Source organism: Branchiostoma floridae, chromosome 16, assembly GCF_000003815.2.
Source record: "Branchiostoma floridae strain S238N-H82 chromosome 16, Bfl_VNyyK, whole genome shotgun sequence".
NCBI classification, from domain to species: Eukaryota; Metazoa; Chordata; class Leptocardii; order Amphioxiformes; family Branchiostomatidae; genus Branchiostoma; species Branchiostoma floridae.
This window is the reverse complement of record NC_049994.1, coordinates 9822710-9849382: the sequence shown is the minus strand read 5'-3', so window position 1 is coordinate 9849382 and position 26673 is coordinate 9822710. Positions and strand designations below refer to the sequence as shown.

At 39.2% G+C, this 26673-nt stretch overlaps 3 protein-coding genes across 5 annotated transcripts in view; 2 read left to right on the top strand and 1 right to left on the bottom strand.

Annotated features, from left to right (window-relative positions):
* Nucleotides 1–2390, top strand: part of LOC118403186 (titin-like) — a 33086-nt gene extending 30696 nt beyond the window's left edge. For both annotated transcript variants that reach the window (XM_035801750.1, XM_035801749.1), the window contains one exon: nucleotides 1–2390. In XM_035801750.1, coding sequence (XP_035657643.1) covers nucleotides 1–148 — 148 coding nt within the window. In that variant the 3' untranslated portion in view covers nucleotides 149–2390.
* Nucleotides 1727–26280, bottom strand: LOC118403563 (transcription factor CP2-like). The gene is made up of 19 exons (XM_035802299.1): nucleotides 26109–26280; nucleotides 25794–25929; nucleotides 20286–20333; nucleotides 19732–19808; nucleotides 19087–19157; nucleotides 17515–17620; nucleotides 16597–16703; nucleotides 15913–16050; nucleotides 15296–15439; nucleotides 14182–14223; nucleotides 13559–13675; nucleotides 7558–7674; nucleotides 6563–6583; nucleotides 5912–6005; nucleotides 5544–5634; nucleotides 5305–5354; nucleotides 4507–4649; nucleotides 3899–3950; nucleotides 1727–3755 (listed from the first exon to the last, which is right to left on the bottom strand). Exons 2-19 carry the CDS (start codon nucleotides 25919–25921, stop codon nucleotides 3715–3717), a joined length of 1587 nt encoding a protein of 528 aa, XP_035658192.1. The 5' UTR covers nucleotides 25922–25929; nucleotides 26109–26280; the 3' UTR covers nucleotides 1727–3714.
* A 145-nt stretch (nucleotides 26281–26425) lies between these two features.
* The window catches only part of LOC118403187 (ankyrin repeat and SOCS box protein 1-like), a 4368-nt gene continuing 4120 nt past the window's right edge, over nucleotides 26426–26673 (top strand). Inside the window, exon 1 of one of the 2 annotated variants that reach the window (XM_035801752.1) lies at nucleotides 26426–26619. The gene's annotated coding sequence lies outside the window, so the exon portion shown is untranslated. Of the gene's footprint in view, nucleotides 26631–26673 lie in introns of both variants that reach the window. The other variant, XM_035801751.1, reaches the window with a different exon arrangement.

The following is a 26673-nucleotide window of genomic DNA, read 5'->3' as shown; positions in this document are numbered from 1 at the left end:
GGCCCACTACGAGTTGTACGGGTGCTACACCACCGCCTTAGCAGAGTGCATCGAGCACGCCTACACCAGATTCAGAACCGTCTTGGAGGCAGAGGGTAAACTTATTCTTTCCAGGTGTGTACCTGCAGGCAACGGTGCCATACCTTGAGGAGTATCCTCAAACTTATCACCTTCTGTTTGTTTCCAAGACCAGTTTGTTTTCATGAAGTATAAGCATTTTACAATCTTCATGTGACCAAATAAGAAGAATGCTTTGACAAATGAGTTGATCAGTGTTACATGTTGGCTTCCTGGGCTATCAAAACGTAACATTTCGCCTGGGGAATTCCTCTGTCAAATCATTTCCTTCTGATCCAATGTTTACCTTGTAAAGAACCCAAGCAGTTTGGTAGAGACTGTTATGAAGGTAGGTTTGGTGTTACCTTTAAAAACCAGTTAGCAAAGGTAAGGATTCTGTAAAAGAGCTGGAGACTCAATACTAAGCTCAATTTTCCCAATGTATTGACAATTCAAGGACCTATGTAAAGTTAGGGAAACTTAGAAATGTGTTAAGTATAAGCTGTTGTGTGTATAAGGTTAAGAATTCATGTGGCTCTTGGTGTGGAATTGCTTCATCATGAGTATGTGTTATGTGATTAAGTCTGCCATTCGCAATATATGGACCAACTAAGTAGTTTTAAATCAAAAAGGTTCTCATGCTCATAGATTGTAGTACAGGCACAATCATTATGACATGATTATGTAGTGTGATTTCCCTTCTGTGATATAGGCCGCTATTGGCACTATTTTCAATGTGTTGTTGAATCATATTTACAGTCTTAGTGTTAAATCAAAATGCTTTCAAGTCAGGGTTTGACAAGTTTTCTAAACAACTTGTCCAACCGGGCAACTACATAAAGAATTTACTTGCCCGAACCAACTTTTCACTTGCCCAAAATTTAAATGAACTCTCTGTAGTAATGGAACTCTTTTATCATTGGCTCTATTAAAAGTTTCTGTGTTGACTGATGCTTGATGTCATGACTGGACAGTTTTATTCAAGTATATCAAAATCTCACGAAAAATGGGCAAGTGAGGTAGGACATGCACTTGCTCGGTACAATCAGGCTAGTGGACTTGTCAAACCCTGTCAAGGTGTTAATAATTGTAGCATATTGTAGTACTGGCATAATCATTTGTTAACAAATAATAATTTTAACATTAATGACTAGCTAGTGCTTAAGATATGATCTTATGAATCCACTGTACACTGCAAGAATGTAAGACTGTAATAAGTAAATAATTCAGAACTTACATTCACTTGTAAAAAAAATACACCAAACCACAAAGATGACATCAAGGCATTTGTTCCTTCATCATTGCAATACATCTCACGTCTAACCCAAAAGCTCATTTTAAACAGCCTTAAAATAACGAAACTGCTCATTCAAAGCTTTCAACATCATCATCACCATGTACAGAAAAGAGCAATGACCAGTACGTGTACCTTACCCAGAAATACTCATCGCTGACAGCACCTTATACAATGTACACACTTGCAAGTCATCACTTCAAAATACAAATCAACAAATTGACAATGAATTTGGGATGGACCAAAAAGAACAGTAATAGGAAACCGCAGCAAACTAAATCAATGCAGCCTTGAATCCATCTAGTTCTGTTTCGCTCCTATGATTGCTCTATGCAAAATAGTCTGTGCCCCTTCCCAATCTATATGTTTGGTTCTTACTTCCTGCATAATTTCAGGAATCAAAAATTCATCAGCTGCCTTGAACCCCAGGGCCAAAGGGCTCAGAGCCAACTCTAGCCTATATTTTAGGACGAATGTTCAAGTACAGAATGTACCAATAGTTTCTCTATCAATGAACGCTAGACTATTTTGCAGCAAAGCCACAAAAGAAGCAAACAGAACTAGAATAGAATGGGTACCAGGCTAGCTGAATAGGAAGTCTGCAGACTGAATCTATGTATACATAGATACATGTAGGTACGGTTTACACTCAAGACATACTGCACTCTTGGTTCCATACATAAATACTGAAATTCTGATGACATTCAAAACTCAAGACTAAAAACTACAAATCATCACCAGTTTGTTTCAAAATGACAGCTAGACGTACATCTTTTTAAGGTGAATATCATTCTAAAATTTCCTCTGCAATTTTCATAATTGGCTTTGATTTTAACTAACATGTTCATAAAATTTCTCTTAACGTTGAACATGAGAATGTTTTGCTGTTAGACTAAGTAGTAGCCTTAAGACTTTTACCTGCGATTTTTATAAATAATGACAAACGTTTAGTATCAGTTAGCCAAAAATATACATATTTCATGAACAGAAAGTTTCTAGACTCTGAAATCTTACAGCTTAGCTGGCAGACAAGCTCATAGAAAACATTATATCATTCACAGTCATATAGTGATCTCCTTTTCCTCCTGGACAATACAATCTGTTGACAATAAAAACTAACTTCCTGTAGTTTTCTGCCTTTGTATTCATTCTCATAAAAACAAATAATACAATCTCTACAAGTAAACCGTCTTTTCAAAACTGTGTTGAATGTCTTCACGTATATCCTGCCGATTTCATCTGTTTGCTTCACAAAAGTCCTCTATCATTTCACTACACCTGAACCACTTTAGTTAGTTATTCTATAGAAATACTGGCCATTGGTAGGCAAGTGTCAGCTTTCATGTACAGCTTTCAAGCAACTATCCACATTTTGAGACAGAGAAGTGAAATTATACAGGTTGACATAGCATGCAAACGAACTACTTTTCAACTTAAGGTTTTCTTGTACATGTAATTTTTTTAGCAATGTCTCTCCAGGGTTGAAGAGAATAAATGAGTAACTACAGTGCAATGTTTCACTGGTCTGAATCTTTATAGCTGCTTTTCAGTATGACAAACAGAATTGTTTGCCAGCTCTCTCTACGATGGCAATGACTGATATGTTCCATTTGAAGTGTTACTGTCTACAGCAAAGTCAGTTAAAGCAGAATATATCATCTCTAGAATTGTCTCATTTTTGTCTTATGGATTGTTTTACAAAGTTACTCAATGGGTGCATTCATGGAATACAGCGTTGCAACATTTTTGTTTAGCAAAGGCAGTGTCAGTTTGACCATGTTTGATATTGACTTATCCCTGAGAAAAAACAAAGAAGCATTTCTTTCTTTACCTTGTAGTTAGTTTGATAGTTTGCAGTTTATAGTGTGTATACAGGGCATTGAAAGTGTTCCTAATTCAGAAGAAGAATAGATTTCTCTTATCTACATGCAATCAAGCATCCCTTAAGCCGGCTTCAAACAGCAGAAAAATAGCTCACCGTGAGAGGCAGTGAGCTCTTAATATTTTCCGCAGCAACACAGCCATCTCCTCTCAACCACTGTGCAATTTTCAGCCTGGCCAATGTTTACAGGTCACAGAACCTCATCCATTGTGATAAGGTTGATTTTCAGGCAAAGCTCTGCAGATTTTGAAACTCAGTCACCTTCTAAATATCAACAATCTGACCGGAGGTTGTTGGCAGGGTGACTTAATGGCTTATATAGTAGATTTTGCAATGATTCTGTGTCTTTTTTTCATATCTCTACTTCTTGGAAGCAGTTTTATAGCGATTTCTTTAAGATATCAACAGCAGTTTCCTTTCATCCTTTGACAAAACTCCTTAGAAGACATGTATCTAAAACTAATAGGACTTGTCCTGGTTACTACTTGAAGACCACATGGTATCTGGTCTCGTCATTCTCCGCTGTAAAGAGAGAAAATAGATAAATAACCAACTTATTTATGTGGCCAACATAGTTCACTAAACAGAACTTGATAAGAACTTACAAGGAACTGGGCAACCTACAAATACAATTAAAAAACGACTTTCATTAAAAGATGTATTACCTTTGACCATGGACAGGGCAAAACAAGTCTCATCGTTGAGATTTTGCACCATCTGCAAAAGTAATACAAAAGTTGGTAAAAATGTTGGTTGATCTGTAAGTGTTGTAACAGTCAAGGAAAATACTGTCATAAATGCTTTTCAATAGCCAGCTCTACCATAGGATCATGGGAAATCCTATAATGAACAAAGGTACAAAAAAGGAACCAAGATAGGGCTGTGTACCTAAGCACAACGATGTGTGCAAGAACTTGTACATTGTAAAAGTAGGGGAAGGGCTAGCAATCTATCCCTGTAACAATATACCCCATTACTGATGCAGCATGGAAAGTTGCTACCATAGGTGCCAATAGATATTACAAAGTTCTCAACAACAACAGTTACCAGTGAGTAAAGGGGTCTAGATATGTGTACTTGTACCTGTATCTGGACCACTTGACAAAGTAAGTAGTGAATTTTTATTTAGACTTCAGGTATCTTGTGTAGCAAACCCACTGATATTAAAGATGGTGCTGTCTTTAAAGCTCTTTTCAAAGTGTTGAATTTTTGTCTTTGTGGCAGAAATATCATAATTTTTGGTAACAAAATGATAGAAAAAAGCATGTGTTACCTGATCAGTGATGATGACATGGATCCCAGTGGGCCCTTGTCTGTAGAGATCAGCTAACTGTGAAGGAGAGGCGTTGAACAGCTGGGCAATCTTCAGCTTCAGCTCTTCCACACACAGGTTCTCCAGGAAGATTGCATGATAGACTGGGGAAACAGAGCAAGCCATTGTTAGAAAGTTGCTGACAGGCAGATAACATGTAGTTTGTGTAGCACTCTGCTGTCCAGGACTGTAGCTGGATGTTGGGCAGGCTGCTTCAAGTGAGATTTAATCAGGCCAGATAACATGATGGATTGGAGAAACAGAGCAAGTCAACATTAGGAAGTTACATGTAGTAACAAGCAGACTGCATGAGGGAAAACAGAGTAAGCCATTGTTATGAAGTTGGTAACAGGCAGATGATTGGGAAAACAGAGCAAACCATTGTGAGAAATTTAGTAGCATTGTCTTTGAGATTGTCCTGACTAGGATACCTACTAAGGGATTCAAAGTATTTTGACTGGTAGATTAAAAAAGATGCAGGTGTCCTGAAGAGAGTTGACTTTTTTTTGTAATTCTTCAGTTTTAAAACTGATAAGCTCTGTCATCTATGCAAGGACATGCCATGATACACATGTATGTTTAGTTGAAAACCCAACAGGGCAATCATTCTCAAATTGAGGTGCTCTATTACCCCGGACTCAGTCAAATCAACTGTGAGCTCACAGGTCTGCATCTTGTTACAAGAACAGTAGAGTAGAGATTCTCCCTCCCCCCCCCCCATACACACACTCAAATACAAGGCGACATAGGTGTACTTACCATGTTGTGACTCTAGACAGACGTACATGGTCAGTCTTGGTCTAATTGCTCTGAAAAGATAAAAGACAAGCACAGGTAAGAACGAGACATAGCAAAAGACTTCCAATGCCTGTACTTTCTTCAGGACAACAAAGACAATGTCATAGTTAAATGGCCATGAAGTCACATCTATAGACAAGTGTAATCCTATGGCACGTTACAGAGGTTGTAGTTGTCATGGTCACAGTTGCCATGGTTACCTGGCTTGAAGGGCATTGAAAAGTCTGATGCCATCAGCTGGGCCACAAATCTGCACCAAGTCTTCTCTGGTTAGTCTCAACAAGTCAGCTCCTGAACAAAACAAAGGAACAATGCTAATGTAAATTTATCTAATTGCAGAGGAGACCTCATTTTGCTATAGAAACGGAAAAAGTTTTCTGTAGTGTATTAAGTTCCTGGATGAAATGATTCAATGCAGAACAGTACCAATACAAAAAGTATTTGCCGAGTTACAAAAAATTAGCTGTGGAGAGGTCACTGTGAAGGACACAAAGCTAAAAGTAAAACCACGGCAAAGATTTTACGGTCTACAGTATGTAAGTTAAGATTCCCAAATGTGTGCACCCACCTGCAAAGTTATTAAATGTTCTGACATAGTTCCCAAATCTGTTGTGCACCAGCCAGTTCTGTGTCTCTTGAATGCTGGCACCTGGAGAGAGAGGCTGAAAACATAGGAAACATTATGAGTACACATGTACATTTGCAATGAATATGTTTATTTAGGCTTCACAGGGAGACTAACCTTCAAGTATCTATCACAAAAAATCTCAGTTTTGATATCCACAATTAGTAGTTCAACCAATGTTTGTAAGGCAATCAGCAGTTTGACCAAGGAAAGACTGGCTGCATTTCAGTCGAATATTTGTCTCTCTACATTTGAAGAAATCGTGGGCAGAGCTACATTTGTCTGAGAACTGCCCAGAACCGGCCATGGATGGATCCCAGGTCACATTTCCAAACTGGGGCCCGGCAGGATGTTTAAAAAAACGAGAAATCAAAATGTATACCTAGAAATATGCACAAATTACGCCCATGAATCTTATGTGACATTTTGTGTATTTTGGTGTCTTTCATATAATTCTTTAACTTTATGCTCCCCAATGCTGCCCGGTCAGGCCATGGTTTGGAAATGTGACCTAAGCCTAAAAGTAATGATGCATACAACATCACTATGGTGTAAATGCTAAGAGGAGACTTATATGATTACGTTGCTGAGTACCTCAGATGGCAGGATGAGGGACTGCCATCAAGATCACAATGGTATCATAGAAAGCAGAGAGAAAGGCAACATATTAAGTAAAACATTTATAATGAATGCTTGACATTTCAGAATCCAAAACATGGGGCACATGTCTGAGGGCAAATTTGGATTCTTTGCACTGAGCTGGACAGTATTTTAATTGATTTTGGTCAATTTATTTTGAGATGAATGACGAGAAAAACTACCAGACATGTCCTATATCAGAAATAATGTTGCATGTATGATTTTGTGATGTAATCAATTGCTTTGATATATCAAGGACCAAAGACAAAACATTTCGTGTGGTCTTATAGTTGGATTCCATGTATATTCTATACTTTTATTGAGATATGTTTCCCTCACTTTTTCAGTAATACTGTTTTGTCATTTCTGTTTTAAAAACATTTTACCCAATGCAGTGTAGTTTTATTTTCTGACATAAAATCACAATTTAAAGTTTTTCAGTTTTGCCAGTTGCACTGTTAGCATTAGTTTTGTTTTAAAAACATTTTACCCTACAATGTATGTAGTACATATGTAGTCTTATTTTCTGACCCTTATAAACACTTGTTGGCTTTTAGCCAGGCATGTGTCATGGCATCATTTGGACTCCCCTTTCTTAAAATAACAAGAAATTGGATGCACTAGATGCCTTTACACTGGGGAGCACATCCTCTGACGAGCATGAAATTCTGATTGACCAGGTCTTCTTCTGTGACCTCTCTGACAGTAATTTTGCCCCTCAAGATAAATAGAATGTACCATTTTAACTTAAAATTCTTGAAAACTCTGCACCATGGAAGGTGGATGCCCCCCGACCCCCCTACAATTATAGTGGCGCCTATATCACTTACCTTGACTCATCAAGAAATTTGGACCCCTATAATAGAATCCTAGCTAAAAGCCTGGCCTTGATACACATATATCATTAACATTAAAGATAACTTCACATAGATGACAAGAATGTTTCTCACCTCGGTGGCTCCAGCCTTATCATCCCCATCCTCTGTGGGGGGAGGATGGGTAGTGGAGTTGGTGGGGCTTTGCAGACTTCTGTGGGGGAAACAAACAAAGGTAAGTAACAGACCGGATGTCATCCATTAATCAAATCAACATGGCCTTATCAAATGTGGGTACTGCAGAAGGCATTTACAGGACTGGCTATTTGGAATCTAGTCTTGCTAGCTTTAGTCTGCTTCCAATAGACACCAATTCCTAAGAAAAAAACTGTGTTTCCCTCTCTATACCCTAGAAAAACATGTCGACCCTAGACTTTTTTTTGGGTGGGCAGTGGAGTGACATAGTTTTCAATGTTGCAGTGTTAGATCTTTTATTCAGCCTGCTTCCTATTAAATTAAAAACTGCTTATCCTATCTAAATGAAGGATAAATGTATTAACAGATTTGTAACCATTAGAGTTTGACACTGAAAACATAAGTGTCCTCATGCATTTCAGTTTTGCAAAACTGAAATGCTTGTATCACTACAGTTTTGGGCCAAAGTCTACAAAAAGAAACCCTACCTACTGACCCTATTTTTTGAAGACTGAAACAGAAAACCCAATATCCTTTCCCTATATATAGGCCTAACCTGCCAATCTCAATACTTAAGCTGACAAGCCTACTTCCCTAGCTAATCATGGCTTGGGATAGGCTATACTGGAAAGAAGTTTATGGGCAGCCATGGTGGTTTCAGTAGTGGGTGAGGGCCAACATTTGAATTATGCAAGCAAGCATTGGTCTTGTTCCTTTATCACTCCCTGTATACCCTATTTAAGAGTCTGGTTTAGAAAAACATTGGGCCCGAAAAGGTTTGCTTAAGTCAATCATGAATTCCCTTTCATTGACCCTACCTGACACAAAACGTATTTGAGATAAAAGTTTGTCAATTACTTGGCAAGATTAGTTAGTTAGTGTTGGCATAGGTTAGATATGTACTAGGCTTTCTTGAGTATCCTGTACATGATCAGACACTTTTTTTTGAAAGTGGCTAAATGCAGTTATAAATGCTATAAACATTTATATATGAAACATTGATTCATGATTCAGGATACTGTCTTAATCATTGGTCTATGAATGAGACAGTATTCTAGCCAGCCTGAATTTTTTCTTTGTCCCTTGGATTTTGAACTTGGAAATTCTATCGAGCGCTGAGGTCCGGGAGTATGTTCCCCCAGGAAAGTTTTGAAATCTAGACCCTCTGACATACAGTAACTACTTCCTGCATTTCAAGGGGTAAGGTTTGCTTGGTTCAATGGCATTTGTTTTTATTAAAATTCAATAGCTTTTCATGCCAAAATTGTCCATCATAGAGGACAGAATGGGTAAAATTTATGTCCCTCCTCAGCGGCAAAATTCTGTCAGAGAACGGAAGGACAGACGCTGGCTAGAAGTAGAACCCTGGAATGAGACAATAAGCACAAAGCGCTAACTAAACATAATTTTGCCGGAGCACCAACTAGTAAAAAGACTCACAGTCGCAAGTAAACGCAGTGAAAGAAATTCTAAGGAGGTTACCATCCTTCCTTTCTGTTATGGGGGTGAAGTTTACTTAAAGCATGTTAATGTCAATATTAATGACTTCTATGAGGCCATAATCAAAAGCTGTGCTGCCTGCATGACAAGCCATGACAAGAAAAGCAAAGGGCCAGAGCCTGACCTAATGCTTAGACAGGCAGGCAATGAACAGTGGACCATGGCTTTACCTCCTATCCAGAGTGTCAGCCACAGCTGGGATTCAAACTCACAACCTTCTAGCCAAGACAGAGAGACAGCAGAGATTTCCAGTCTGTTAATATCAAAACAGCACTACAATGGGGGTCTGCATTCCTTTTTTTCCATGATGCATAGTCAGTCGTTTTGAGTTGATATAAGTCTTAACAGGACCAATTTAGCCACATGAACCGTATTCAGTGGGTAGTTGTATCTAATGCAATGCACTGGAGATATTTCTGAATTCAATGTAATGCAAATTTTATGAGAATGCACTGCCAACCCGACCCCCTTCAATTCAAATTCAGAGAAAATACACTATTTCCTCAGATAAAAATTCAACTGGCGGATGAAAAACACTGCATACATACATAATTTTTTCCCAAAGCAAACACTTCTCCCTAATATAATAAACTTCCAATTTACAGTGACACTTCCCTCTAATATAACACACTCCAAAATTTACCGCAACGCATCTGACTGAGTGTCAACAATTTTGTGCACCATTAATTTCTTATGCAGACCCCCTTCAATTACAGACAAAATACAGACAATTCCCGATCTGATAAAAATTCGACTAGCAGAAAAACATTGAACACACAAAGCACATTTTCAAAGCAAACATCAGGACCTACTTCTCTGCTATCTGAAGAAAGCTGAAAGGCTGGATGACCTCATACACACAGTCACAGTTCCCCGCTGGATTGTGGGTTAATCCAAACATCCCACTAGCAAATTTGCCTTGAAAAACCATGGGGAAAATTTTTCTCTCCAACAAAATATTGCACAAGACACTGTAACAACAGTATAGGAAACAAGCGACAGCCTTTTTCTGCTATGCCTGAGATGGCTCTTTCTGCAGGTCTGATGATAATACAGGCCAGGCAGGTTTGCGTGGGTTTCAACTGGCTCCCGCCAGAAAGCCTCATTTGCATACCTGTGCGTGCTTGCTGATAACAAGGTCATCTATAACATTGGTATTCATACGAGCATTGGAGGGACAAACCAAAAGGGCTTGGAGTGGACTCCTGTTTTGGAGTAGGGTTTAGGAAATGGTAGAATAGTTTTACATCAGGAAAATAGAGGAACATATAATCCTTTGAAGAAGAATATAAATAGAAAATGGAAAGAAGTTACCACACAGACTAGGGCATACACTTGTACTACTGTAGTACTAGTACTGTAAACAAAAATACAGATCTAGCCTAGGTCCCAAAAACAATTCAGAAGTTTTATTCAAAACATAAACATATACAGGATCTTTCTGGTTTGACTATACAAAAAAGTCAGAATTGTCACATTTAAGATTTCCTCTGACAGTTCTGATGTTCTTTTTTATAAAACACACACACACAGAGAAACATACATGTACGTAGACAGACAAGTTTCAAAACAACAAGCAGGTACACAAGATACAAATGTCATGCAAAATGCTTACAAGCTGACAACAGACCAATGGGTACATAATGACCTGGTACCTCTGAACGTTGCTTTGTCCCTTCCATTCCACCATTATCAGGTTACTCACTCACATAAAAGAATGTTTGCACAGCAGCACACACGAAGGGAAACACATAAGCCATATGACACCCCTCTGAGCTGACATGGTATAGTCCCAACACAACCTGCCCAAACTGGCTGCTACTGGCTCTTAGTCAATGGCTACATGACTTGTGCGATGTTATCAGCTCATTTAAGGACTGCAACAACTCAATGCCAGAAAAATAATGCTGTGGATTACAAAAGCTATGCTTTCAAAGCTGTAACAAACAAATTTGAATTTATACCTTTCTAAATTCGTAACATGTTGGACTGTCATAGTGTCAATTGTAGTAGGCAGTGTACAAATTGTACATACAGATTTCAAATCTTAAAATCAATTGGGACATGTGAAAATAGACATTATCCGACCAACAAACATAATGTCATCAAGTCAGGATCTCATGTGAAATGTTGATAAAACAACTGATATTTGAAAACATTGTCTGCAGGCTGGTTAAGAGCAGCTTGGTCTTATCTCCAGATTGTGTCATGTAAATATTGTTTCAATCCACAGCGGACTGGAGGTTTGCCAATAGCCCAAGGCCATGCAAACTTCTGTAATCGCTATACCAGGGGGACACAAACTTTAAGCAGATGAAAGAATGCAAAATGGTAACATTTCTCAACCTGCAGGTTACACAGAGCAGTGAGCCTTTTTTTTACATCTGCTTGGAGATAGGATCAAACTTGCAAACTACCGGATGTAAGCAGAACACTCCACTAGCTACAGGATCTGGTGATTGCACAGTCATACCAAAAATGTATAATACTTAGTAGTAGGGGTCGAGGGAATAAACTCTAAACTGATGCGCTTTGTTCTGGTTCTGACTGGCTCATTCAAATGACATCAAAGGGCCCTCTAGATGATAAATGATTCCTCCTATTATAGAAGGTCTAAATAACAGCATAAAAAGACACTACCACTTTTAGTCAAACTCCATAAAATAGAGGGTCTGTATGGGGGGGTCCTGATAACGATTTACGCTAAATTCGGGATAGCTGACAACACTTTACGTTAAATTCACGCAGGCTACCAACGCTTTATGCTTCATCCCACTACGAATTACGTAGAATAAAATAGCTTCCCTACGAATTACGGGAAATTAAAAAAGGCCTGCCTACTGCCTTACGGAAGAGACCATGCAGACCTTCAAAATACATATTGTATCCTCTGTTGTTTACTAAGTCTAATCTGAACAGTCTTTCCATAATTTGTGAAAAGATTTTCATTCCAAATAAGTTGAAATAACCAAGTTCTACTTCTAGTCAACACACCACTCTACATAATGCACCAATTCTAAATCATAGGATTGACATATTGGAACAAAGATATTACAATCCTCTGTCTGTTGTTAACAAGGCCTTAATCAAAACAGTCTTTCCACATCTTGTGAAAGATTTCCACTTCATATAAACAAGTTTTGGTCAAAACAACACACCACCTTACTTAGAGGCCTCACTCTGCATGATGTACCAATTCTAGATTATACTTATTTACTGTAAATGCAGAAATGTTCGCGGTGGATTGATGTTCGCGGTTTTCGCAGCGGCCGCTTCACCGCGAATTTAAAACCACCGCGAACATTTTTCTATAACCGTAAGAGACTACAGTGCATGCTGCTTCCGCGAAATTAAAAACACAGAAAAGTCCATTTTTCCGCCACCGCGAAATTAAATCCCTGCGAAGTTGAATGCATTTACAGTATCTATAGGATTGGCCTGTCGGAATGAAGACACTAAACATGAATAAGGGATATCTCAAAAGGAGGAAAATGTCCCTGAATGTGGTTATTTTAAAACCTTACTACAGATCTTATTAGCAATTGTATTTTAATGTTAAATACTTCAGTTTTAGAGTTTGAGTTTATTAGGATGCCCAAAATGAAGCTAATCTTCCAGGGCTCACAACAATAAAAAAAGCATATACAAAATACATGAACAGATAAAACAACATAAAAATACAGATACAGATCAGAATTACATACAAATACATGCTTTAAGTCTAAAATTACGAAGTGAGGTCAGAGGGCATACTAAGATATAAACAAAACACAGTAAAATTTGTCTATTATTAGTCTTGGAATATTTGCGGTTTTATTTTCTAACTTTTCAGAATCTTTTTGTAACATTTTGTGCTACAGTATTGTCATGAGCATAAAATAAAAACATTGTCTTTTCACTCTTACTGTAAAATAACATATCGCAAAAATAAAATAATCTATAGTATTCCCACCCTTAGACTTGTGCTAGAGGCAACCATGGTCACCGACCCTCTTGATGAAGATGGGACTAGGTGAGGGCTCTAGTCATCTCAAATTTTTTCTGTCAGCCAATTCCTATTGTCGCGAAAACCGCGAAAATTTACTTATCAAAGTTCGTAGAATGCTTGGTAAGAATGCATCCAGGAGTGAACTGAGACCTTGAAAAACAGGTTTTCAATGAGATTATCGTATGCAAAAGAGCGCCGATACACATTGTCAACAATCATAACAATAGGAAAACAACCAGAGTGTGGCTTTTATGGCCGTGGACGGCGTCCCCAAGCCGCCTGTAGCTTCCATCAAGGAATTTTGTCAGTCAAGGTTGACGGATAGGTTTTAAAATTTTTCATCATACGTAGCAAATTTCCGTCAATTGACGGAAAAACGGACGCTGGCTAGAGCCCTGGTTAGAGGCAACCATGGTCCCCGACCCTCTTGATGAGGATGGGACAAGGTGATCAGAGGTGAGGTGAGAACATTAAGGTTTTTACTGACCTATTTATGTCAGGTGGGCTCTGAAAACTGCTGTTGTAGCTGCTGCTGGCAGGTGAATTGAAGGACGCATCAGGTGAAGTACACTGTAAACATATACACAACATTGTGTCAACTGTACAACCAATCTGACCAAAATTGGAAAGGTGAAAAAATCAAAATAGGCAGAAACAATGAACACAAAACACGTTGCTAAGGTGTTAGAAGTTAGTGTAGACCTACAAAACAAGTTGGTTGTGTGTAAGATTTTGTCACTGGTCACTTTAATTTGGGAAGTCTTTTAGAATAGATTTTTTGTAGGAAATTACACTGAACCTCAGGCCATTGTGATTGGATTATATGTATTGGAGGTCATCTGCACATGTATCAATTTTCATCCATTTTGAGGTTTAGCCGTTGAGTTAAAAGTCGTATTTGCTTCCCAAATCTAAAGTAACAAGCGCGTTTAAAGTGATTGAATGAACCTATTGCTGAAAGAGTGGTCAAAGTTGACGCACCAGAACTAATATTGTGCTGATGAATATTGAAAACTAATGGTGAAAACAACCAAGCTGTTTTATGTTGACTGCACCCAATGTTTTAAAACCCTTACAACGTTGTGCTGTGGTGATGTTCCGGACTGATACACGTTTTCCTGAGCCCAAGGTTGTACATGGAAACAAGGACAAAACAGAATGAACAGCATCCAATTTTATGATACCAATCAGATCAAACAAGGAATACTTTCGAAAAAGATGACAGTGCGCAATGGCAATTTGAAGCATTTCATACAAAGCTATATACATGTACAGTTTCTAGGGCTTTTCCCATGTGCTTAGAGCAGTACAACAAGTGCCTCCTAGTGACATAGTTCTAAATTGCACATAACACTAACAGCACTACATTACAAAGTTACAACAAAGGACATCTGGATATGATAAATACAGAATTCTAACACATCTGAATTTTCTGAATTAACCTTTGGCATCAAATTTTTTATTGATTACAGGGTTAGGCAGCAGGAAGAAGATTAAGCTTTTGCTCACTAAAAACCTTTCCTTCCTTTCTGATACAAAGTACATTATATTCACGACACACACAGACTCAAGAGGAATTCCCTACTCTTCTCGTCAAGTGAACAATAGACCCCAGCTAAACTTTCAATCCAAAGACTTGCATCTCTTTGCAGTTGGGAAGTGGCAACAGTTGGGACTTGAACTCCCAACCTCCCAGTTGGCAGTTAGAATGAGGTTACTGACTAAATGTTCTATATTTTCTCCTTGTACATATATCATTTATCATATTTTCTCCTTGTATTATATGTAACAGTCATCAACCTTTACTCATCAAGTGACCTGATAAAACAGGATAAAACTTTTTTGTGTGTAAAGAAGTATATCATATCTTCTGTTTAAGATAATTAGTCAAGGCGTCCACATGCCTATCATCCAGCTATCAAAGTAGATGTCTATAATACTGCAAATTCACTTACTTTTGCAATTGTTTTTTGCTGTGTTCTTAATTTGTGGTTGAAGCAGCAGTAATACATTAGAGATATTTATTTGCTGTGTCATGACTTTCTGGTCTGGTGGACAGATCACCAAGAAGATAAAACCACCACAATATTTCCAAGATTCACAGTACTATAATTTTTGGACGAGATGCCCACAGGTCACCAAATGTGTAACAGTTAACGGTTGCTAGTTTCTACATGTGTGTATATTCACCTGTTGTGTACATGTATCATGTAGGGGCATGATACAGACCTCTGTGAGGATGGTGTACTCGTAGGAGGGCTGGTACTTGTCCTTGTCTGGCTTCTTCTCCATCTTCTCCCTGTCAGTTTTTATTTTACGATCAGCACCCTTTGGCTGAAACAGATAGAAATGTTGCGTCAATTAAGATTGAATATCCAGATAATAAGATATGCTTCAAGCCACATTACATTACATCAATAATTGCAATAAAAGTTGTATCATTAAATTCATGTATTCTGTATTGTACATGTATCTCCTTTTCTCACTTACTCACTCAATCACTATTTTGCAAAAGCTCTTTTTGTGCAGCATGTCCTTACATTACTCATTTACTGTAAATACATCTATTTTGGCTTAATTTTGCAATAGAACAGAAATGAAGATATTGGTGATTTTCATGTATACAGTTGAAAGCCCTGTACTGCTGTTACTGTAGATATAAATTGGAAACATTTGTGCACTGTTTAAAGGTGCAGTGTGAAAGATGCAAAGATAAAACTGCTGCAAACATTTCAATACTTACAGCATACAGTACAACAGTTACTATAGTTGTTTGTCTGCTATGAAAAGTAGAACTATCTGCGTACCTTAAAGACCTTAATCTGGCATGATGCAGAGTGGAGATGTTCTTCCTCTATGGAGTAGGAGTCCACCTGTATACGGAAGGGGATGCCCTTCTCACCTCCATGCCGATGTGCTGTGAACTCTGTACTTATGCAGTGGACCTGGGATGGAGAAACAAACAGCAATATTAACATGACAGAAAAGATCTCTTTTAGTTGTCTTCTGTAATGTGTTATCATAGTGAACACTGAACAGCCAACTTCAGTTACTAAAATAGGCTATAAAGTTACACACTACCCTACATCAAGGCCAATCACAGCTGACAATTTGAAGTTTTTCAACTTATGACATGACATGAAAAGTGTGTGGAAATTCCACTAGCCCTTTTCAACAAGTGAGAAATAACAAAATATACAAAATATACTACATTACATAAACATAAATTATATAACATTACAATAACAGTAATGATCAGTATGTATTGAACAATAAGTGGCTTTTGCTGTATGTGCTTTTGTATATCTATTATTATAAAAGACCTTCCAAAAGTTCTTGTACATTTGTTCAGTAAATCAAGTTCTTCTATGTGACATAAGCAGCTGCCACTATGTGCCTGCAAAGCTGGTGTGTTATGGAAGGACGCTTACACCAAATAGTACAGGTACAGACTTATATTGCCTACACCGAAAGAAATGTTTTTTTTATACCTGTATTGCCACAGAGGTATCTTTGTTGGGATCCCATTGGAACTCAACTTTGTTGACGGCAGTAGGGTCCTTCCTGATGTCATAAATATTCACTGACAGGGGGATATCTGGGGAGAAGCAGAAGTTGTTCAAATATCTATTTGCAAGAATTCTGAGAAAAACAAACACAAGCTACACAACTGACTGTAAATCTAGAAATTTAATGTGTGTTTTGAAGTTTGCCGCGTCCCTGATGACCTCTCTCTTGTATGTAACTAGTGTTTGAGTCTCATGAACAAGAAACTACAAACTTTTGCCTGTTTTGGTTTGCAATGTACCACAAAGATTGAAGGCCTGATACAAATTACCATGACATTTTAGAAATTTCACAACTTGTTCTTTCACTTGCTCTTTCAAGGCCCCAATTCTTGCAGCTATGAAATACAATATGCAAGATGAATTAATTTCATTTTGTGATTTATACAAACAAACTGTACATACCGTTATTAACTAATACTGACAATTACGATGACAACGAAAGAGATAGTTTGTACATTCTAGTTACCAAAATTAAGTAATATTTGTACTCCATTACTTTGAACAATGGACTAGCTACCAAGTAAGACTGCAACTTTCTGTTAGCTTTCAATAAAGTCAGGGCTCGAAATCCTTCTTTCTGCATACGTGCACTAGTGCAGCTAACATTGGAAATTACAGGAACCATTGCTATTTTTTTCTTTCATAATCTATGGGTGGTAACAGTCAATGCAGCTGAAAACAATCCATATACACCTTCATTATAGGATTTGTATCTATAAAACCCGGTACATGGACCGGGGCAGGTTAGGTGCAGGTAGACACCAGAAATACCTGCACTAACCTGCATATGCAGGTGGTATTTCAAGCCCAGAAAGTGTAAAAAAAAACTTAGATAAATACCAATATCAAGCAGTCTCTCATTGGGCCTGATGGACCTCCACTGGGCCAGCTGTTCATACTCTGTGTACTGCAACCTTCTGTCGTGGAACACCACACGCACAACACTCTGGGTGGGAGGGGGGTGGACAAACAGTAGTTACAATGTTTCAAGGTGACTTTGACCACTTTGATACATGTATCTCATGTTACCTGTGATTTATAGCCAAATTGCATGTTTAACTACAAGCCAACAATAAATCTTTTATTAATAAAGGCACTACAGGTTAGCCTGGGTATCATCCTATCTCTACTGGGGTTCCTTATACTCGCATTTTTAGGGTTGTGAGTAGTGGTGCGTACCGGAGCTGACATTCCGGTTCAGGTCCGGACTCAAGTCCAGAGATTCCGGTTCAGGTCCGGACTTATAAGTCCGGTTTTTGACGGCCGCTAAATTTTTCCGCATCAACACAAGCATTAAGCGACTTGCCCTATGCGAGGTCCCCTAGCTAGCGTATCCGGCGACCGCGACCACCCCTCGACCGGGCCGCATGCGATAAAAAATATTGCCGAAGACGACTGCGTTATTTTCAAAGGTGTAGCAACATCGATTTTCAATGATAATTGTCGGGAAATCACGGTAGAATTTGGCCTTTTCGGCTTGTGTTTTGACGGCCCGAAATTTCAGCATGGCGCTTGCGAGGTCAACACGGGTCATTGGGATAGCCTACTGTAGTGCGGGTATAAGCGATGCATGCCGTTTCATTATTCTCTACATTTAACCTTACAAATGAATTGTAAGTTTATTCTTTACAGATCTAAAGGGAATAGATATAAAATATCTTTACGATTTCACAATATTTATTTGAATAAAGGTGTCTGTGTTTCTTTTTAACAAACTGCTCGCCCATGCTTTTAGTGAAGTAGCCCGACAAGCGACAAACGTGACAACAAGCGCGGGTGATTTGTTATAACTTGTCTTTCTCGGAAAATTTCTCATTTATCAGAAGGTATGGGACTTCTAAAACCCACACCAAGAGATAAACAAAATCACAGACGTTATTTTCATGGGTGAAATCACTAAAATGAACCAGTCATTTTTGCCGCGTTGCCGGATTTTGAAAGGTTTCCGTGCGGACGGTGGCGCGACCATTGCTCATGCCGGTGGTAGGACAATCTATTTTCGCGAACATACAGTTATTTTCGGGCCCGTTGGCTGCAGTAAATAAAGTAACATAGGTATCTAGCGTTGTTTTAGATGATACTAGTCTACCACAAGAAAGAGATTTCCGGTTTTAAAAAAAAAACGGTTTTCTACGTTCCGGTTTTAACCGGACTTGAACCGAAAGTTATAGCAAGTCCAATTCCGGTTCGGCGGACCGGTACGCACCACTAGTTGTGAGTGTAAGGAGCCCCAGTAGAAATAGGGTCGTACCCAGGCTACTACATGTGGCCTGACAGAATCTGACACACCTCAAAGTTGGAAAATGAACACTGTTTTGGTTCAGTTTTACACTGAGGAAGACTATTCTTCTTCACTATTTTATGTCAGCAGCAGTAATATCATCAGATATGATCAGACATCACGGTCCTTACCTTAAGTAACTCTCCTCCTTGAAAACTGCTGTTGTCTCCCAGGCGCTTTAATCTCAGCTCATATGACTGACCTGTGTGGAGGATATGGACATTTATGTGATGTTGATGTCTGTAAAACATTGCCTCTTCATTACCTTCTCTAAGAAGCTTATGTTTTAGGTGAGCTTTCTCTGTGGAAGTCTACTTTGTCATTGTCAATCATCTCACCAATCATATCATATTCTGTTTTGAATTCAACCTGGGCTGTGGTTGAATTCAAAACAGAATATGATATTTGAAATGGGTATTCAGTACCAGCCTGTATTTTATGGTATCCCATGGGCTTGTATCACACGAGATTCGAGACACGAGATTGAATTATCCGAAAGTACTTCACGTGTACAATATACCAGACACCGACATTGTGAAAAACGTATATTCTCATCATTCTTTGTTTGAGTCATGTGGGTATGATTTAAAAAGAATACAGTATGCTGTGCTATGCATCAGCTTGGTCCCAGCCCTCTCACTGTTGTCGCCTCCTGCCATTTTGGTCATCAGCCCGTGGGAGGGCTTGCACCTAGGATGATACAGAATTCACCTTGCAGTATTCTGTATTTACTATGTGTCAATATGTAAGAAACAGTAGCAGAGTTGTAGACTTACGTTGGTTGAGATAAGTCACAGTTTCTTCATTGATTTTGGAGGCTGGAGATGTTGCTGCACACAAGATATACTGGAAACTGGGAAGAACACAACAGTGAAACTTACTTCTACAAATCAATGGCTGTCATACATAGACAAAAACAATCTGACTGTGTGACTAAAAATTCAATTCAAAATTGGAGTGTGTCAAATTTGGGGAAAACAATGTTGCAAATCTAGCTATCATTCTGGAATTTTCGGGTGACACAGGAAATATTTTTTTGCTTTGAAACTAAAATCTGAAAGGTATGGAAAAAAAGAACAACAACCTTCAAGTACTACAGTCATAAATCCAGAATGTATCATTCTTTTTACCTCCAACTATCACAGACTGTTATGGTAGGGTGAGACTCATTGCCACCAAGTACTAGCAGGTGCAACCACCTTGCATGTAGGTGCGAAAAGATTGGGTGTGACAGGTCATTTGGTGTCATATAGTTAGTAACCATATGCTGCCATGCTAGGTGTCTGCAACTATTCCACCAATGGGTGGGTACACAGATACAGAAACCTACCTGTTCTCAAGTCCCTCCTGCTTGAAGATGGGTAGAGCCAAGACCTCGCTGAAAGAAAAAAGAAGATTGGCTGACTTAGATGTTGTTTCTCTATAGCGTACTGGTCTGTAACCTTTGCTGCAAAGATTCAACGGACCCTGAGGTCACTGTCAGGGGAGTCCCAGACAGGAATACCTCAAAATTATACATCTGCTAGTGAGTTGACCTTTGCCCCTGTCAATCTACTAACGTTAGAAAACTTAGATATTAGGCCACAGCAAGTAAATTTTATGGATGACATCCTCTGCAGACTGTAAAAATAGTGCGATAGGGCGAAAAAAAAACAAGATGGCTACATTCTTACAAATATGCACCATAAAGTCGTGATGAATGTTGTAACAAGAATTAAAGGGACAAAAATGGTACCAGAGCCAACAAGGCATTCATTCCTGTATTCAAGAAATGAACTGGTGTGGTAAAAGTGACACCAGTGTGGTACAGTAGACTGGTATTACCAACAAAGTTGGTAACCACACTCATGGCTTCCATATTGGTGTCACTTTTACAACTATCCAATATTAAGTTTCATTTCTACAACTACAGTCCTGGGTACCTCGCACAGTGTCACTTCTACAAGTACAACAAGAGTCTGAAAACTCAAACCTGCTTGAAATATTTTGTTTTGTGATGGTGCGTATGGTGTGTTGTGGGGGTTGATATGGTTTGACGTTTGGCAAAATTATTCCATCATTGTTCTTAAGTTATATATCTACCTATGGTAAACAGTGAGATCCAAAACTACACCTTTCTGGTGTCCTCACCATTTCATTTTTATTTCCTATTGTTACACCTGCACCTGGCACATACATTGTATCTCAATGTGTATATAATGGTTCACACCATACAGAGGTGACAGCGATGGTCACAGTTGCTCTTTTTTGCTCCTTGGAAGATTTTGACCAGAATGCCCAAGCAGTTCTAGAGCAAGCTGCTAGAGGGCCCAAACATACAACACTTCTTCCTTACACCACAAGCTATGTGCCACCAAAAATCAAGACCATAGCATATCCATGTCAAAAGATACAAAAATCCAAGTTCTGTTGCAGTACCAAGGTCACACACCAGAGGATCCAAAATTGACTTTGACCTTCGTCTTCCAAACACCTACCCAAATACCAAATATCATTACAATCCATCAACAGGTTCTAAAGTTATGCTGACCACAAATATGTGGAAACACAAACAGACACACACACAGACACACCAAAAACTATACCTCCATTTTTCATGGAGGTAAATCACACGTTCTGTTCTGGAGATATAGCACTGGAAACGACCCTTCCACACACTCCCATGCTACTGAAAACTCAAAACACATGTTACAGCTGCTAGCTGTCCCCAAGGAGGTTGAGACAGAGGGAATGAGGCCAGATCACTCCATATCAGGAAAAGGGGTGTAAATATTTAAAAAAAAACGAACCACAAAACAACAGCAAACTTCTAATCTACTTAATAGCACAATAGGTCACACACTCTATCCCCATAGCAAAGGAAATCGCAATCCATCCAGAGGTTCTAGAGATATCGGTCCGGAATCACAAAGATCCCTACCAGAAACAGTACATGCTTTTTTCAAGCATGTAATTATTAGGATACAACACAGCATATTTGCTCATTTTAGTACTTTATTGTGATGTTGACCATCCCTGTAGAAGAAAAAATTCTTGTTTTTTTTCTGAAATCAGGCGAAAATTAATGATGTCATCCATAAAATTTACTTGCTGTGGCCTTATTATGTTACCTTCACAGAAGGTACATACTGTTTTTGCTTTGTTTCTTCTTCTTCTTTTCCGCACAAATAAAAAACATGGATATCTCCAAAACTAGACCTTGGAATATCTCGTAATTCAGCAAGCTGGTAGGTCTGCACATAAGACACTGCACCTTGGTCATTTGGTCCCCCAAAGATACAAAAAAATGATTTTATGGGGCAAAAAAGGGTGAAAAAACTAACAATTTTAACACAAAATCGAACTTTCGAGCCCCCATAGAACGTTAGAACCCCGAGGTCAACGACCGGTAGCTATGGAACCCGCCCGGGAGTTATGGAACATAGTATTCGAACGAGGTCAACGACCGCCGCTACGCAACACGGAAGTGTCCGCCCGCCAAATGGTGACTTCATCTTGCTTTAGACAGCCTGAATTGAGGCAGAAGCCGTCCTCTGAATGATTTGTAGAATTCATTTTACCAATAAGTAATAAAAGATCAAGAAATTCACAGGGCTTTGACTTTATTTTGCCGCATATCGGCACCTTTTGCATACTAGTATACACTTCAAAAGAAGGTAGAAATACTACAATGAAATTGAGCACACGCAGAATGAAATTTAATGCCCCCAAAGTATAATGTGTCTCGGTTAAGGTCTAATCGAGTCAGATCTAAGTATTTGTTTCGATACTTTTCTTGATTTTGTTTAAGCTATTGTTTTGCAACCTGCACAAGCCAGTTTAACTCTGAGCCATCCAAACATTGTTCAGATTCTATGTTGTGTTTGAGTTACGTAGAATCGAGAACACACACGATGTGTAGTACGCCAGCACTCGTGCGTACTCACGCGATAATTTGGTGAACAAGCGCATTCAGAGCACTAGTGCAATTTTCTCAGACAGGCCGACAACTGACAGTGTATGTGGTAACGTGGGGATTTCGTTGGATGTCTCCTGACATGATAACAGATATGTAACTGGCATAAAAATGTAGCGAGACCTGTTCGTTTTTCAAGTTCATACATAGAGCTGTCCTCTAAATGAAACACGGATTGGTGTCACGGTTGTAGTTAACCGATTTTTTGGTCAACAAGAACATTTGAGCAAAAAAACAACAACACATGACTACGTTAGACGCAAGGTCACTGCGTGTTGCCGGCTGTTACATAAAAAAAAAACATGCATAACGATCGTCATGCAAACTCAAAGTTTTACGCCTGAGACATAAAGGTATGTGAAACACAAACAATGGACTTGATGAGTTTATTTCGCTATTAAACTGACCTGAACAAACAAGATTAACTGCAGCGTGGAACGCCCTCCCCATGTTAGGTCACGGTCATTCTGTTCACCTTGTTGTTCATCATGTAAGTTACCACAGCGCTGCGTTGGTCCCCAGCAAGCAAGTGGAGCACGGAAACGAAGTCTGGGTGAATTACAATTAATCTACTTAACCGTTACAGCTTTATACACGGTGGGAGTGGTCGGCATAGCACGAAACCCCAGGCACAAATCAGCATAAGCCAACGCCGCGGAAAGTTTAGTGTAGCAGAAACCTAACCCCTTGAAGTTTGCATGATTGACAGGCGGACGGGTTTGAAGTGTGCCGACTGCGGCACGTATTGATAATGAGGGCATAAACAAACTATGTACATCAAACGTAAATCCAAATTGTTTGCTAAAAATAAAAGAAATTTATGAAATATGAATTGCGGACTCTAACAAAAAATGATTGAGCCGTTCAAAATATGAATGAATTGACACAGATTGACTGTGACAGGAAGCATAGCGGAGATGTGCTGCGTACTGTGAAGATCACTTGCAGTGTGCAGGGGTAGCCATATCAATTTCTGCTCTGAGAGTGTCCGGCAACTGCGGGACGTGAACGAATATAATAGCTTTGTGGCAATTTTAGCGATTACGCTAATCAGCTGTTTCTGTGAATTTGTGCGATTTACAGTAGTTTGTAAGGCCCCCTTCCCACTAGACGGCGATCGCGCTGCGCTCTTATAATTTCTGCGACATAAACAGGATATGTGTAACCTTCGATTTCACACTGGGTATGTGGTTCATACCTACCTACCTACCTACCTACCTAGTTCATAGAAAACGTAAAAAGTGTGACTGAGCATGCTGAGGAGAACCCTTCGCGCTGCGTAGTACAAGCGGCAAACTCTGTGAGACGTTTTTGTGAATGTACCTTCCGATTTTGTGCTACGCAGTGTGCCGTAACTTGGTACGCTTGTTTTAATTTTGCTCTCTTCAGAAGTTAGTCTAATTCAAGTAGACAGAAACAAGAATTCAATTCTATAATATTTGACAATAAAATTGTGACTGTATGTACTTCTTGTCTCATGTGAGGCTATATCTAGCACAAGCTAGCTGATGTTTTCACGGGGAAAGGGGCTGAATGTACTGTTTGCGATGGTCCGACTAAGAAAATCATAAAAAAAACAACACCGCCAACATCAACAAATCTCTGCCTACCTTTTGGGAAATATCTTTGACATCTTAATTTTCATAGACGGTCAGCCCACATTTGGTGCAACATGATGACACCGGTAGATTCGGTCCATATTTTATAAGCAGTCAATTAAAGAATCAAAAGCAAACCTATTTGTCACGTTTAATTTCATGTAGGGCCCCGCCCCCGTATAGAGCGCAAGCATGTGAGGTCCGATCGGCTTATTACCGGAGACTATTTTGAAAGTACCATACTATTTTGAAAGTACCTTATTTAATTTCACATATTGTTCGATTTTTTTTCCTTCTATGGTAGCAACAACTGACAGTTAATCGGGGCCGGGAAAATGACAACAAAAACATCGGCGCTAGCACGATGCGACTGACCAGAACAGTAGGGGGAGGGGCGTCGACCAGGTTCGACCAGTCGCTTCTCGCTTCTCTCTCGCCGCCGGCGGGCGTTAGGAATTATCATCTAAGTCTGCACCGTCCGCAAACATCCGCTGATTTTTTAGAGATTTTTGCAAAATTTGTCTATACTTACGCGCCGAGTTTGTTCGTCAACAATGACGGAAAGCGCAAAATTGAACTTATTCTTATGTTACCAACTGAACTTCGCGGCGCGCGTCCTGCACCAAGTCAGAGATTATGAATTTGCCGAGTGATTCGAAGCTTTATCTTTTTTTTTTTAAATTTGAATACATATTGTTGAAGGAAACCAGTTTTTGCCATGGCTCTCCCTCCGCAAGCCAAGAAATTTCTCCCTGGACCTCCCTCAAGCCGAAAAAAATCATAGGCCCTGACGCTCCCGCAGACGACACGCTAAATGTCGTCGAGTAAACCCTGTTGACGACCGTCAGAAATGGAAAACCTTTTTGGACAGACTGCCCCTGTGGCTTGTAGCTATGGGGCTGTGATGAGATGATGATGAGAAACCCTGTTTGGAACAATATTGGACGTTGTGTTCATTATTCAAGATGTATAACGTTACAGATAAAAAATTATCAAAATTTATTTGTACCTTCTTGCATGTCTTGACTTATCCTGTGTCAACTTCTGCAACTTAATCAGTTTACCCTTCCAGGTAGAAATGCTAGACTAAACCATGTGAAGGTAACATTCTGTATTTGCTTGCAAATATTACCTTTCTAGTTCTATGATGATCTTATGGTAATATAAACATCGCCAGGTTCTAATCGTGGAAGCAAGTTTTACATCTCAACAAGGCCACTCAAGAGCACTATCTACCCCATTCTTCTTCATAGACTTTTGACAACAACAAATTATAATTTCACACCTCATGTTGTATGCGGTGGACCCCAGTTCGTGCCCCAGTCCCGAAAGACTGGCGTCGAAGTCCGCGGTCAGGCCGTCGGCGGCATCGGCGGCTGCATCGAGGGAGTCTGATGTCCGTGCCCAGGCCATGGCTGAGTCTGTAAGGTTTTAAACTAAGCTAACCAACCAAGATAATAAACCAGAAAATAAAACGCCAAACGGATCTTCAAAGCAACTCAGAAATCAGCAAGTAAAATTATCGCCAGGCCACTTTCATTTCAAGACTCAAAACACCGAATTAAATGAATCCTCCGTACTCCAGAGTTCAGTATTTTACCTGAGGTATCTTCACAGAATCGACTTCACGTATGAGACGAAGCGACGCAAAAATAAAAGCGATTTTCTTCGTTCTTCAAGCCCAAAAAATACCAAGTGTTTTGCAAACCGAAGGAAGCTACAAAGTTCCTCACTGCGCAGGCGTGGGCATCCTCGCGGAGGATCATGGTCAGTGAACTTCGGCCTTGACCTGTAATGACGCAAGGAGGGCGACAAAATTTTGTTCAAATTATATCTATAAAGAAATGGCTATATCTATGCCATTAGTTTCCATGATTCTGTTACGATTAGATATACTATGACTTATGTTCCGAGCATGAGCCCAAATTAAATCGGAACATGCTACATCCAGTATTTCTCGGACTACATTTCTCCGCCTCTTTTTGATAGCGCGACCTTTGAAATTTGACCCACTTTTTTTATGGACGTTAAAGTTAACGTTATGGTAAAATTAGAAGCGTAGCGTAGCGTAAAGATTTACAGCTTGGAGCACTTCCTATTTGGTTCAGCAGTTCAGTGATTGGTGGGTGTAAAATAGCAGATGAAAAACAGTGTGTTCTTTTTAA

What these genes read in the sequence shown, in the direction of transcription:
- LOC118403563 (XM_035802299.1), bottom strand. Translation starts at nt 25,921, where the DNA reads ATGGCCTGGGCACGGACATCAGACTCCCTCGATGCAGCCGCCGATGCC. An exon ending in CAGGAGGGACTTGAGAACAG is followed by an intron (nt 19,809 to 20,285) that starts GTAGGTTTCTGT and finishes TGTTCTTCCCAG; the next exon opens with TTTCCAGTATATCTTGTGTG. An exon ending in ATGTCATCATCACTGATCAG is followed by an intron (nt 3,951 to 4,506) that starts GTAACACATGCT and finishes TTACTTTTGCAG; the next exon opens with ATGGTGCAAAATCTCAACGA.